Source organism: Numenius arquata, chromosome 4, assembly GCF_964106895.1.
Source record: "Numenius arquata chromosome 4, bNumArq3.hap1.1, whole genome shotgun sequence".
Lineage (NCBI taxonomy): Eukaryota > Metazoa > Chordata > Aves > Charadriiformes > Scolopacidae > Numenius > Numenius arquata.
Genome location: NC_133579.1, coordinates 40,479,527 through 40,494,811, shown reverse-complemented (window position 1 = coordinate 40,494,811; position 15,285 = coordinate 40,479,527). Strand labels below are relative to the sequence as shown.

General features: G+C 41.2%; 1 protein-coding gene across 3 annotated transcripts in view; it reads left to right on the top strand.

The window, feature by feature from the left end:
* The window catches only part of FHOD3 (formin homology 2 domain containing 3), a 398,400-nt gene that overhangs the window by 340,713 nt on the left and 42,402 nt on the right, over positions 1–15,285 (top strand). For all 3 annotated transcript variants that reach the window (XM_074146889.1, XM_074146891.1, XM_074146890.1), the window contains 2 exons: positions 3,851–4,009; positions 12,352–12,534. In XM_074146889.1, coding sequence (XP_074002990.1) covers positions 3,851–4,009; positions 12,352–12,534 — 342 coding nt within the window. The remainder of the gene's footprint in view (positions 1–3,850; positions 4,010–12,351; positions 12,535–15,285) is intronic.

The following is a 15,285-nucleotide window of genomic DNA, read 5'->3' as shown; positions in this document are numbered from 1 at the left end:
AGACACTGCTGAATCAAATGGTTCAGCCCTTCTGCCATCCACTTGGTTCTGCATGTCGTTTGAATATATCATTTTGCTGATTCATCTATACCCTGTGGGATATAGTGATCCATCATGTGCCCACAGACATAAAAAGTTGTAGGAGTGAAAAATTAAGGAATGTGTTTTCATCCACTTGTGTATATACACGCATAGACTCATATTCCTTTTGAAAATGTTTGTTGCAATTTGAATAAATGCCAAGGCAAGCCATAAAAGTGGACCAGAATTTCTTTTAAAAAAAAATTATATATCCTGGACAAAGTCAACAGTAGCTGAGTGATTCCATTTTAAATCCCCAGTGCTAAATCCTTGCTAATTGCGATAGAAATTTAAAAATTGCCATCTCGCTATTAAGGGATAGCCCCCTTTTTTTTTTTCTGTACTAATGATGCAGATTGTTCAGCAAGTTTAAATGCAGGAGATATTTCTGAGTTGATGTTCACATACAATTACTTATTTATATGACCACTGGAAAAGGGATTTAAATTTTGCTGCTTCCCATATTAATTAAAGCAAAGAGCCGTGTTTTAGACTATGTGCTTATCAGACTACAAATTGCCATCTGTGGGATGTTAACTGTTTTTGAATAACCTGTCTGGACTACACAGCCTTCTATAGAGGCAACAGAATCTGACCAGTTAGGTCTTGTAAAGATTTGAATCCACTGTAATTATTAATATATTGCAGGAACATTTGCTTCCCACAAATTATATCACCTGATATATTTGTATTTTGGAATTAATTTTTTATTTACATTTTATAATGTAATATTCAGAAGTTCAGGGCTTACGTTACATACTGACACATTAAAATATAAAATCAAGTGCGCTAGTGCACTGTTCCCTCAAGCATTTGAAGTCATTCTCTGTTAATGAACTTGTAAAGCACAGTCCGGTCACCTAATATTGTAATAGAAATTAATAGTTGTAGCTTATTTTAACAGTCAGACACTTACACATGTGCAATTTCAATGCAGACAAAAAGGAATTCTTTTCTTAGCAGTAGGGTAATAAAGTTCATGGTAGTAAAATCTTTGTCTTTTCTTCATCCTTTTATTCATTTGGAAAGGATTTCTTTGTAACTCAGACATCGTCCCCAGAATGAATTTAAAATCTCTTCTGCCCCTGTTTTTGAAAAGAGTTACTTACCCCAAAGTTTTATACCCCATATGCAGTTATAGCTCTGGAAAATACCTACGTGCTTATATCCCCTATACAGCTCATCTGTCTCTCGTAACTCATTGCTAAGGAGCACGCGCACTGTTGCAATTGCAATCATCCCAGCAGTTAGCATCGTATGTCCCCTAAATGAATATGTCTCTCTTGTCAAACTTATGAGCCTAAAAACAGAGCTGCAAATCTGAGGCTTACTTACCCATTCCACATGTGGGAAACCTAAATATAACTCCTTTCCCCCAGCCTTTTCCCTTCTGCTTAAATTCTTTGGAGCTGTGTAATTCTGTGCTGCAAAGGACAAGGTAAAAAGTGGTGGTTTAAAAAAGGCTTAGTACAATACAGACTCGAGAGGAAGCAGTCTCTGGTGAGCCCTGCTTGTTTTTATGTGGTCTTGGCCACTAACTGTGGTCCTGAAAATGTGATTAATGGCCCTGGAAGTAAATTTGACTGCTTTAAAGGAGAAGCTGCATCTTGGATCCTTCAGGTAGCTCCCCACAAAAAGGAGGACTCCCTTACTCAAAGAAGGGAAAATTCAAGAAGGCTTCAAGGTGTTAAGAAGAGAGCAGTTCTGACAGAACAGACATATAAAAATTGAAAACAAATATTATCTTTGCTCTTCTAAAATTTATCCTGTTTACTGCAAAACTGTTGTTTGTTTTTAAGTTCAAAAAAAACAACCCTCTTACTACTTTCACAGATCATGCGGTAGTCCCCAACTCCTGTAAACTGCACTTGTCTTCAGTGTTGTCTGCACCCAGCAGTTGCATCCTACCACGTTAATTGTGTTGGTATGGTGAAAGGGCTGTGGGGCTGCACACGTGCTGGGCAGGCTGCTGGGATGGGTGGGCACACCTCCTCCTGCGCAGGCAAGAGGCTGATCTATGCCAGGAAAAAAGGCATCTTTGTACTGATACAACTGCATTCCCATTATGGGCTGACCCACAGCCGGACGTACTTTGATAAAGTCGTATTTACCAACTTAGTTCTTCAATGCAGAGGCAGCGTGTAGACCTGGCAGGAGGGCATTTTTTGACTCAGTGGTGGCTGTGGTGCAGACCCAAAGGAAGTGGAGAACAAAGCTTTGTGGTCTAAAAAGCAAGCCTGAGCATAGATCGGGGCTGGGGCAGTAAGTTATGATCTCCAAATCTCTTGGCTTTCCCCCAAATCCACAAGAGATGCAAGAGGCACTGCTGCTGTAGGCAACATGGACGATTCCCTGTTCTGAACAGTTGTGTGGGCTGCCACACTGCAGCCTGGAAAGAGGGATTGCTTAGTCTCTCTCTTTGCCCATTTGAGGCGCATCTGTGCTAAGGCTGCTGCTGCCAGAGCCCCTAAACACAGTCCAGGTAACGGGCTCTACAGGGAGGTCACAGTCACGTCTCTGCACGCTGGACCTTGCTGAAAGATGGGTTTGTACACAGTGAAGCATGTCTGTGCTTGCTTCCATCAATGTGCTGGTCTTCTCCCTGCTCTCCTGTGCTTGGCAGCATCCCTCACCCCACCTCTGGTAGGGCAAAGGAAGGGGAAACAGAGAAAACATATTTCCAAAGTTCATGTCTATGGATAGGGAGGAAAATAACCCTGCATATGAGGAACAGAGTCCTCTCCTCTTGCAGCTGCCTGTTATATGACATATGGAGTTGCCAAAGAGACACCTTTTAGTGTGGGATAATGAGAGAAAGAGAGGCATGCTGGGGCATAAAAGCAAAGACCACGTTCAAAGCTGCATTACGCCATATAAATGGTTTTTGAGTCACCTTGCCTAGTTGGTTTGCATTTTGCCACCATGAGGATGGGGAGAGAGAGGAAGAGATTTCTTGGTTCTCTAGAATGAAATTTAAAGCTTATGTTGTTAGTTCTTTGTGCTTTCATTATTATTTATATTGTAGTTTATACTGGAGGTAAGGTCCAAAGATAATGTCTAGTCTCAAATAAAACTTCAAAAAAAGCAGAAGGGTTGAAATTGTTTGTCACCTGTGAAGGACTTGACAGGCATATCATGAGCAGCAGGGTAGAATACCCTTCCTCTGGCAGCCAGAGGTCAGGAAACTGTGCCAGTGTCTCCAGAATGCCCTCTGCAGCTCCTTTGCCAGTGTCTAAGGTGGATTTAGAACACAGGAGAGTGCCAGCAGGCAGGTGGGAACCACCCTGTCCATTTCCCAGCCAGCCACACAGGAGAAAGGGTCTGTGGCCGCTCCCAAGTTGATGCCTCCAAGGGGGAACTGAGGCCCAGAGCCCATCAGCTGCCCGACTGCTGCCCTGACAGCCCTGTGCCAGCTGGTCCTGCCACACAACAGAGCTCTCCCCTGGCAGAGACAGCTTCAGGCTTTTTTCAGACCAAATCCTGCTCCGAACTGCAGCATTCCCAGCCCTCGTGTGGACTCCTGTGTCTCAGGCAAGCTCGGCTTTCCACAGCATGAGACCGCGTTCAGCTCTGGTTAAATCCTGGCAGCTCATGCTGATGCCAGCAAGGATGTGGTAGAAGAATTCAGGTTTTTTGGATGACTATAAACGAATTAGATTTACATTCAGTGTCAGCACCGTTGAGTAGGGGAAGTCATTAGTGAAAGGAATGACTTTTTCTTTATAGAACAGGCTGGAGGAATAATATTCTTGTTCTCTTCTTTACCAAGAAAACTGCTGCAGATGGGAAGCGACAGGAGATCATTGTATTAGACTCGAAACGAAGCAACGCTATTAATATTGGCTTGACTGTGTTGCCCCCTCCCCGGACCATCAAGACTGCTATTTTGAACTTTGACGAATATGCCTTAAACAAGGAAGGAATAGAGGTAAGAAAGAATAGTCAATGTCAAGTCTGCATTTTCAGTGTTTCTTTTTTTCTGATGTTACACATGGTACAGGCCAGACTTTTGATGGAAGAGGGAAAAGGGAATGTATTATATCATGACCGAGTGTTGAAACTTGTCAAATCAATGCAGTGTGCTCAGAAGCATGTAGTATTCATTTGAGGTGGGGCATACTCAGTAGACATGGATTCCCTGCTTGCTTTGTGTCTAAGTTTGAGTAACAATGGTGTGTTAATTCTTGTCAAGATTTTCTGTTCCTCTGAAGCTTGACTGGCATATTGTGAGCAGCGAGAATAGGCAGTGAGTTACTAGGGCTGATGTAACTGGTACAGGGTTTAATAAAGTTTATGCCCAGCTAGCTGTGGAGTGGGTCTAGATTGTATATCTAATGGAAAACAAATACAGTGACTAGCTCTGCTCAAAATAGCATTTCTGTGTTACTGTTGTTTGAAGAAAAGCAGTTGGTATAAAGATTACAGATGATGTAATTTTTGCCATTACATGCTTGACTTTGCAGATATTCCTACTGAGATCCAAGATGAGCTCTGTTTATTATATTTTTTTATCAAAACATTTTTCTTCTGTGAAGTGTAAAAGAAGCCTGCTGCTCCCCCTGGTTTTTTTCATTGTGGTTGTATTCATTTCAAATCTTTTTTTTTTTTTTTAATAACCCTATATCATCTAGTAAGAGTAATATGCACAACTAGAAATCTCAACCAGTGGCTGAGCTGCAGAGGTCGTGTGTTGATTCACAGTCACCTTTCAGTGGTTTGGCGCTGTGTTTCATGATTTCCCCCTTTCCACCTTCACTGTGCTGACTACAGAAGAAAATGAGAAAAGCTGGCTGGAATGGAAATGGAGTTGCCAACAGTTACATGCAAAAGAAATACTTGAGGCAAAAGATCGTTCTAACTAGAGGCAAGGCCTGATTTATCTCTACTAGAATATAGTTTCTTCCCAAGGCTATATTATTTATTTGCTATATACATACCTTACTGATATTATGAAGGTGACAAATCGGCTAAAAAAATAATTTTTCATGACCCACCCCATGTACCCACCACTGCAGTTTGCAGCACTGAGCTTTGAAAAGTTGGAGAGAAGTACCCCTTCAGCCAAGCCCAACTCACAGACCACCAGTTAGATCTCAGTGCCTCTAGGCAGTGGTTCCATACAAAGTCCAACATAAAATGGCTGATAAAGATACATCTTCATTATCTTCCATGTATCATCTCCTTTAAATTGTGTCCTTCTCTGGCACGCTTAACGGAAGTTTAGCTGCTCTGCACTGCTCACCCTTTCCAGTGCCAAACATCTGTAGCTGGGCTGCCCATCTGCCAACCACCTGTGGTGTCCACAGTTGTGAGTGCCACACCCTCCTTTGGGTGGCCTTTCCATTAGCTGCCAGAAACCCATAATTTCATTTCAAATATATATGCAGGTAGCTTTCAAATTGAAAAATTCAGAAACCAAGAAATGATACGCAGTTGACATACTTTCCCAGTGCTAAAGACAATGGGATTTCTGAGTTCTGTGTCCACAGCTTGAAGCTAAGGATGTGGGTAATCCTGATGTTATAGTTCAGATATTTAAAATCAAGAGAAAGGAGAAGAGGAGCAGAGCCCAGGTACTTTTCATCTTGAGGGATGAAGCCTTCATTAGTTGGGAAGGATGATATTCATGGAGAGAAGAGCCTTTTTTCCTCAATGATCCATATTTATTTACTTCTTATCAGGTAAAACCCTACACTGAAGTGATTCCCTTCCCCAATCCCCAATTTACAGATTTTTCTTATAGCACATTGTTAGAGTCAGACAGACATTGATAGCGAGATAGAGGGCTGGATTAAGCCATGCAGAACTGTCCAAGAGGTACACAGAGAGGTACAGAAATGCATCATTGCAATGCCCACTGTTTTCAGCAGAGCCCTGCCTGTTTTCTGTACTGCCCCTTTGACCAACACTGTAGACAAGCTTTTTCTCCTGTTTCTGTCCTCCACTGTATCCATCTGATCATTGGCTTTAGCCTTAGAGTTAGCTCAGAGGGAACAGGCATCGTCTTTTCAATCTAAATTTTTAGAAAGTTTTCTGGTTCATATCTACAGTTCCTAAATATTAGGAAATAATTGGTAGTGATTGTGAATGAATCAATAATAGTGTAAGCATCAGCTTCGTTTATTTAGAAAGGAAGAGAATAAAGAAAATTGTTTGCTGTTTAATATACTTTATAGCTAACCTGTGAGTTGAGTGAGGCATGACTGGTTTGGAAAAAAAAATTATGCAGTTGCTCTAATTAAAAAACTGTATCACAGTGGGTACTCAAAAGCCTTTCTGCAAAGTTAATTGTCTAGAAGAGATGTCATGGCTAGTAACCAGAAGAGAGAGATTAAGAAGAGCAGGAGAAGAGATGTAATGTGTGCAGTGAGGACATAACATTCACTGCTAAAATTTCAGAGAAGCTATAATTTAGAATAATTTTCAGCTTTTAGTGGATCCAACACAGAGCAGGGCTCCAACAGGGTAAAAAGTCACCTGAGCCATCCGTTGATGTGAGCTCTGTGAGCTCTGTGCTATGCCTTTCACCGAGGAACATCATCACTGTAATGTTAGTGTGCGTTCTACACCTTGGAGGATAAATTCAGATTAAATGGTATCTCAAAACTCACCTTAGCAATACCTTTAAGGACAGTGGACTAAAGTAGTGCTAGCAACAAGGCATGATGCAATGGCAGGCTAGAAGTTTGTGATAGCCCAACCCATCATCGTCAAGTTCATTGTGACCCAGTAAACCCTCCACGATTGTCCTACATTCTGCTGCTTTGCTTGTGACATTTCACTCTTCTTAGTAATCCATACCTAAGTATGTTGTGTATTTTTAGGTCCTGTGTCTGTAGTGATTAGGTACCCCTGAGCTGTGAAAAAGGGCAGAAAGTGGGGCATGGTGCTAGAAAGGCAGATGTAGTCCATTTGGTATGCAAAGCAGGCACAATGTGTGTCTGCAAGCATGCGTCAATCCAGCTAAAAATTTTTTGCCACCTTATGTTTGCCAAAGTGGTTGTGTTTTCCTTTCTTTGAAAGCTTGGCATTCATTGTGTTCAAACAACTTGGAGCTCGCTGCAGGATAAAGATCTGCCTGCTTAGCATGGATGAGGGCTTTCTGTGAGCTAAGCAGAAGAGGCGAGCTTAAAATCCTGGCACCTAATTTTATTGAAGTGTATCACGGGCAACTGCAAGAATGGAGTCCTTGCTGCATGTCTTTAGTAAAGGAAATGAGTGGGTCCCTCTGTGCTTAGTAAGGGAACGTGAATTGAAATCAAATTATACCAACGAGTATGATTAATTTAGCAGAGTAAAATTAGGGTAAAGCTGTGAGGAAATTAAGGTGGGTTGCTTTGTGCTTTACAATATAGCTTTGTGATGCTACACAATATTGATTGCATTGGTAGGTATAGCTTTTAGTAAAACTAGTTAAAATTAAAAAACTCTCCGTGTGTGCTAGACCATCCATACCCATATTTGTTAAGTGCTTTCAAGTCCATATGTGGCTAGGTAGCCCTGAGATGTAAAAAGGGGTAAGAAATGAGAGCCTAATGTTAAAAAGGCAGATGGTGACATGTATAAACAAAAAACAAAGTAGGATTTTTGGAAATGATCAAGGCATTTAAGTTTTTGTTCTGATAGTTGTCTGAGTATGTTGGGGCACTTGCAGTTTCCAATTTGTTTAGTTAGTGCTTTGTAAAAGTGTGGTGGGATGTTTCAAATTATGCTAGCTTGCATGACCTGAAAGAACACCGCTTTTCACAAGCGTAGACAGAAGAAAGAATGGGCTCTGTGGTGCCTTGCTGGCCGTACACCCACAGTCACTGTACCACTGCCCTAAGGAGTTTCAGACTTTATTTAAAGAAAAAAAGCTACACTTTCACTCCTTGCAGCAAACCAAAATGTATTCTACAGTTTCTGTGACCAGAATGTTCATGTATTTTAGTCGAGAGCTGAGGAAGTGGAGTAGTCTGTCCGAGGCAACGGCTGTCACTTCCCGGTTTAGTGTCAGGCATTTTAGATGTAGTCCCTTCTCAGCTTTGGATGATTTTTGGAAGAGTTGAAATAAAAATAGTGCAGGCGGTCTCACTTACTGTGGAGTCCTGACCTTCATATGCTTTTATATTTTGTTAGAGTTTCTGCAGGTAACACAAACCACTGATGTGTCTCGTTAATACCTGCCTGGATACTGAAGTGTGAGAGCCTTTTTGGAGCTGAATCGTCTGCCGAGGCCTGTCAAATATCCAGTGAAATACCCACTAATGTGTATTTGGTTATGCAGCTTACGAAGTTGTGGGCCTGGAGCCACAGAAAGCTTTGGGCCCAACAACAACCAGATACTTAGTTTACTATTTTTGTTCAGGCTCCTGTTCACCTGGTAAAATCAGCTGAAACCAAGTAAGAAAGCCAAGCCACGCCTACAACCTCATCATCACTGAGAAGCCCCGTTATCTCTTGAAAGAGAGAACTTAGAGCACCTAATTTCCACAGAGGCTCCAGGCTATTCCCAGTCTCTGGTTAGGTGCTTTCTTGCATCCCACACTGAGGCTCATAACCCTCAGGCATATGGGATGTGTGCATTTTGCCCCGTGAGCCTTATAAGGCTTTCCTCTTAGAAATTTTTGGAGATCATACATCAGGATGGCCGAGTCCAGGAAAGAAGCAGCTTGATCCCTTCACTGAAAGTTCAAGCAAATGGCTGGATCCAGCAGTCCAGGAGCAGAATAATTAGGATCCATTTGGTGGATGAGAAGCTCAACGTGAGCCGGCAATGTGCACTGGCAGCCCAGAAAGCCAACTGCATCCTGGGCTGCATCAAGAGAAGTGTGGCCAGCAGGTCAAGGGAGGTGATTCTACCCCTCTACTCTGCGCTCGTGAGACCCCACCTGGAATACTATGTCCAGCTTTGGAGTCCTCAACACAGGAAGGACATGGACCTGTTGGAACGGGTCCAGCGGAGGGCCACGAAGATGATCAGAGGGATGGAGCACCTCCCCTATGAAGACAGGCTGAGAGAGCTGGGGTTGTTCAGCCTGGAGAAGAGAAGGCTCCGGGGAGACCTCATAGCAGCCTTCCAATATCTAAAGGGAGCCTACAGGACAGCCGGAGAGGGACTCTTTGTCAGGAAGTGTAGTGACAGGACAAGGGGTAATGGCTTTCAATTGGAAGAGGGGAGATTTAGATTAGATATTAGGAGGAAATTCTTTACTGTGAGGATGGTGAAGCACTGGAACAGGTTGCCCAGGGAAGCTGTGGATGCCCCATCCCTGGAAGTGTTCAAGGCCAGGCTGGATGGGGCTTTGAGCAACCTGCTCTAGTGGAGGTGTCCCTGCCCATGGCATGGGGGTTGGAACTAGATGATCTTTAAGGTCCCTTCCAACTCTAACCATTCTATGATTCTATGATCTCACGTGAACAGGATCTCCAAAAATTACTTCTTTTTCTCCATTAAAAGATGTATGCACTGGTTTTCCTCAGAATGTTAGTCTCTGGCCCAAACAGTTGCGTGAGACTGCTTGGAAGTGAAATAAGTGTATCACACATATTAGAGGATATGGGCATAGGGTTTGTTGATAACCAATTCTTTAATCGACCTGAAGTATGCTTTACTGGGGAGAGCATTATGAACTAATGATTAGATTCAAAGCGATTTGTGATTTAATGGTCACATCAAGTGCCAGTAACCTTCTGCCCTGCTGTGTTTTTATGCTACTTTTACTGTCAGCGGTTTGAAAAAATAATAAAATTTAAAAAAATAATAATAATGAACTGGCAGATGGTGTACTCATCAGTTTCCAGTGCTGAAGAAATGGCTCAAATTAGTCACAGAGTGGAAATCAAGAATAGGAGCATTTTACCACTTGCTCGGGGGCACACTGAGGATGATGACCAGCTGGATCAGAATTAGTTGCCCAAGCAGATTAGAAGTGCCGGTGAGTAAGTCATTCTTATGGGGCAGTTGCACCCTGGATGGTGTGAGACCTGCCAGCAGCTCTGGTCCCATCAAGGCAGGGCTTTCAGCAGCAGGGGTGATCCTTAGCAGCTGGCACCACAAGTAAAGGCTTTTTTGCTTGGCATTCTCTGTTTCACATAGTACAGAAAGCAGCACAGCAGCGTTGCAGTACTTGGAAGCAAATGCTTTTTGTCAGCTCCGTCTGGCTTGTGGTGTTTACATAAAGCTTGAGGAGGAGGAGAGTCCCTTTGGAAATAAAGCTTTCTGTTTCACTGCTCTCTTTAAAATGCCTGAAAGCAGTGCAAAATCTCTGGAGTGAAGGCCCTGCACCACCACAAAATACTTGTGGGATCCCTGGGTAGCTGCCAGAAGTCCTAGTTATTTGTAGGAGGCAATTGAGAATACTGCTGAAGTGTTAGCCTTCAAAAATGCATCAGAAGCATTTTTACATCCATCACATGGCTACTGCTGAACTCTCCATGTATGGGTGTTCATATCATCCTATTTACGAGCTGCCCTGGCTCAGCTGAGGGGGCGTTGGCCTCTTGTTGTTGAAGAGAGGAGGAGGCACTAGGAGGCCTTACTTCTTCAAAGGACAGTCTGCCAAACACCTCTTCTTATGAGTTTCAGACTCCATCTCTCTTTTTTATGAACTTTTTTAGACAAGTATAGAGAAATGATGCTGAGAAATGCCCCGAAGCAGCTATTTATAAATCTAGTTTGATGTTAGATATGACCTAAGTTACAGATTTCAGCATGTGTGCATGGATGGGTAGCACATCTCAAAATTAATCAATATAAAAATGCTATCAATCGGAACAGGTGTACATCAGAATATTTTCCAAACAGTGATCGAGAGGGAAAGGAAAAGCACCACAGTGTATTGAGGGATTTTCCTCTTCTTCTTTTTTCCTTAGGATATTAATTTACTAAGGAAGAAGCTTGCAGTGTCCAAGCAAGGAGGCTTTTTTTTTTTTTTAACTGAAAGGCAGAGCAAGAATTAACAGAAAGAAATGTTTCTTTATTTATGTTTATGGAAATCAGCATAAGAAGATGGACAGCAATACAAATGCGCGTCTGAAATGAAATAAGTCCCAGTTCAACAAGTTAAACATTATTTGCTTGTTTAACTCTTGTTCTTTGCCTGATGGACCAGGAAAAGTCCCTTGTTCTCCACACTTAGCTCTGGCGCTGTACAAAGAGCCAGATGAGTTATCGGTACTTGAAGGGGACAGTTGTGCTACTTTGATGAATTGGCTATGTCCAGTGCTGGAACAAGGCTGTAGTTTGGATTGGCAGGTCTGATAGCTCTTTGGCTGTATTTTTATTATTCTCTCCTCCCCTCCAAAACAGCCTCTATCATTACAGAAGGCCAGAGCAAAAACATGTCCTTCCTCAGGTGAATAAACAAGTTGTGTTGAAAATCTACTGCTTTGTTTTAGTGAGGCATTGATCAGCATGGTAAAGACCTCAACTTATCTTAAGTTGTTTTGCTTTTCTTTTTCATTTTAAAATGCATTTATTGTGTTCAAAGCTAATTAAGAAGCAATACCTTAGAGTGCGATACTTCGAAAAAGAAAGCTGCCACATGAAAACAAGCATGTAAAATCCAAGAATTAAAGGGAAAATTTAAATGTTTTGAGCCATACTGACAGCAGAAACTGAAAATACTGAGATCCTTTTTCATTAATGTTTTAGATTTTTCAGATGAAAAGAGAAAAAGGCCATATGTTATGTAATGCATAATTCAACTTTAAATTCAATGCATGTTCCTTGGGAAGTTGTCTTCAGTTCAGCTGAAATTTTTGGGAGTGACCTAATAAGCTACACTAGTTGTGATGTTTCATAACAAACAAAACAGATTGAACAAAAAATAATAAATGATGACTAAAAGGGACCTTAATATCTAGTCTGACCTGCTGTAAATCACAGGCCACAAAATTGCACTCCTTCTACTCTCACTTCCATATGCAATTTGCAGAAAGGTGGTCAGTTTTGACTTAAACGTGAAAGCTGAGGAGAGCAGTTCTAACCAGTCTCCTCATGTCTCCTTCAGTGTTTCATCCCATGATCAACCGTATCTACTGAGTAGAATATTTAAAAAAAATGCATTTAAATACAGATGTGTTTTTCAGCAAACTGCAGATGTTTGAGATGGCAGGCCTTGTTTTGCTTCCTTGGGCAGGGTGTTAGTTCTTGGTTACTGCAGTGCTGTCCTAATTTACCAGCCAGGGACCTGAGGACATCTGCTGTTGCTGTGAAGTCACACAACATCCAGCCCTTACACACCTCTCAACCCCACCACTGACATCTCCTTTTGTCTCCCTTCTCAGAAAATCCTGACCATGATCCCAACGGAGGAGGAAAAGCAAAAGATCCAGGAGGCGCAGCTGGCGAACCCTGATGTCCCCCTGGGCAGCGCCGAGCAGTTCCTTCTCACCCTCTCCTCCATCAGCGAACTCTCTGCCAGGCTCCAGCTCTGGGCTTTCAAGCTGGACTACGAGATAGTGGAAAAGGTGAGAGGAAAGCAGGGAGGCTGGGGTGGAGACTCTTCCGACGCTTTGCTTAATCTTTCCTTGACCTTGTTGTTATATGAGCATATATTTTGAGGAAACAGTAAATGGGTTGCTTTTGTTTCGGTGGCCAACCAGGAAACAGCTAAAATGATCCTTCATAATCTGATCCTTCTATAAAAGAAAATTAAAGATTATGTCTTCCTTCCTTTAATTAGGCAGTAATGATATTGGAAAAAAGAAGAGGGCTAAATCCTTACCACATCTTTTCCAGATGTTGTTATTCAGGAAATTCTTGCTTCAGAGCAGTAAAAATTTTTCTTTGGATAGAGATTGAATGAGGACTACAGTATTCAGCCTTACATTGTAAAATGAGACTATTGGCCTTACATCCATCTGAACTAAGAAAAACACCATCCATTAAAGTTATTTCTGTTCATATCTCTCTTTCAAAGCTACAAACAAAAGATAAGGTGTCCTTCAGGGGGGCTTTTTTCAGTCACAGACAGTTGTTGCCACCTTCTTCATGGATGGCATTTATTCAGAGAACACTGTAATTGGGTTGTCTGTCATGAATGATGAATCACAGGCAAAAATTTCAAAATGACAGGGTATAATTTCTGTGCATAGGTGAAACAGAATGAAACTCTGCAGGCGATTTCAGCTACTTGCTGACTTTTACAAGCTCTTTCAGGAATCTCGGCACAGGAGCCTTCTTCTGGCTGCACTTCTGGTGCATACCCCATGCATTGCTCTTCAACCAGCTTGCTCTCCTGTATTTATTAATTTTGTATGTGTATATGTGCGCATATGCACATATAAAAAGTCGGTATAACTTTTGTGTGACGTGGATTGTGAGAAGCGGGGCATGCTTCTGAAAATGCCTTATGTTTACCTAGCCATGGTTATTTAACAAGTTATACAACAGGGGATTGATTTGCAGATGATACTATCAAGATTATTCACCCTCTGCTTAATTTTCTTAGATTTTAGGAAATGCAATCACATTAATATTCAGGATTTTTTAATTGTGACATTTTAGTCTTATACATTTACATTTCTTACTTGTAAAACATAAAATCCCTGTATCTGAGCTGAATATTTTTTGCCCTTTTTTTAATCCTGGTACAGCTATTTATTTCTCTTTGAAGTTACCACAAGGCTAAATTGTTCCTTTCATCTGAGCTGAGCTTGCTGTAGCTGCTGAACTATGTCTATACCTAAAATTTGTAGCTTCCTCTCAACCAAAAGTAACATTTGAAGCACTACGACAAGCTAAAGAAATTCTGTTTGTTTTCCTGTTGCTGATCCTATAATGTTTATGCCACAGAGTTAGTGAATTGCTAGCTAAAATCCTTGTAAAATTGGTGCCAGTATAAAATGTCTGAAATACCTAAATTACTGAAAGAAGCACTAGCTGGGCTGAAGGTAGGACCAAGATTTTTATCCCTGTTGAAAGGTGATAACTATGATAAAATAAGAGCAGCATGTGATAAGCAGCCTAGCAGACAAGCATAGGTACGACAGACAGCTTGGGTCTTACTTGGGTGAAGAGGAAGATACGGGATCAGACATCAGAGGTATGAGAGTGGGCGAGGAGTTGGGTCTCTCAAATGACGAAAGGTTGAACTCAGAGTTTAAGTTCCAGGTAATCAATAAACATAAGCCTTATTTAAACTGAGATAAGATACCATGAGCATATCCAATTAAAAAATGGAGTAGTTTGCATTACTGATTATGATAATAAAAGAGTCCCATAACCTGCTAACGTTCTTTTGTGCTTGAAACTGTTTTTGTAGAAGATCCGTCTGCAAATGGACAAACCCTTCCTGGAACTTAGGTGCCAAACCAATCACCTCCACAGTTTTTGTCCATTTTTTTGTCCAAATCAAGCACTTGCTTGATTTTATTTTTTTTATTTACTTATTTTTAAATTAGGAAAATTAATAACAGTTCAGAATTTATTCATATTATTTATCAAGTCACACATATTTTATGTAAGAAATGAATGAACCTTACTATTATTTCCATGATGCTGGAAGTTTTAGATGGTCCACAATATCAACAGTGTGAAATACCCGAGTTGTTGACGTAAGGTTGGGGTTCTCATTCACGAGGCTTGTTTGCTAATCAGCCTAGAACAGGGATTTGCCTAAGCAAATTTGCCCAAGCTCCACCTCTGACAACCTGAAAGAAAAACGGCATTAAATTCTTCAAGAAAAAGTTTAAGTGAGATACTGTTCATGTTTGCAGAAAAGCTTTTCAGGCATAATGAAGTCGGTCATCTTTCTTGGGCTGAATTTAATTAACTAAAGCAAATCAGGGTGCATTGGTAGGGAGCAGCCTCTTACTGTGAGGGGTTGAACTGGATGGATGAATGCTTACTCTTTGCTCTTTACAGGCAGTTATGGTACAATTACAGCCTTTGCTGTAAGCTGTGAAGCGTGCGTCAATGCATTTTTTTAGATGTTCAAATATATGCATGTGAAAATGAAAAAGGAAAGCCCTTTCCAACTGATCTGTTTGATAATGTGTGTAGTGTTTTGAAATGTTAACATGTATCTAAGGTACTGTATGCCTACTGAAGATCATCAGTGGAACAATAATTTTTCTCACCCTTCTTTTAATATCATATTTTAAGAGAATAGGCAAAAGAGATAGAGTTTCAACTTTAAATCTTCATTTTCAGACTTTTGATTGCTCTGAAAAATTGGACTGTGTTACTGCTAATTCTTTGTACTGAACTATTTATGT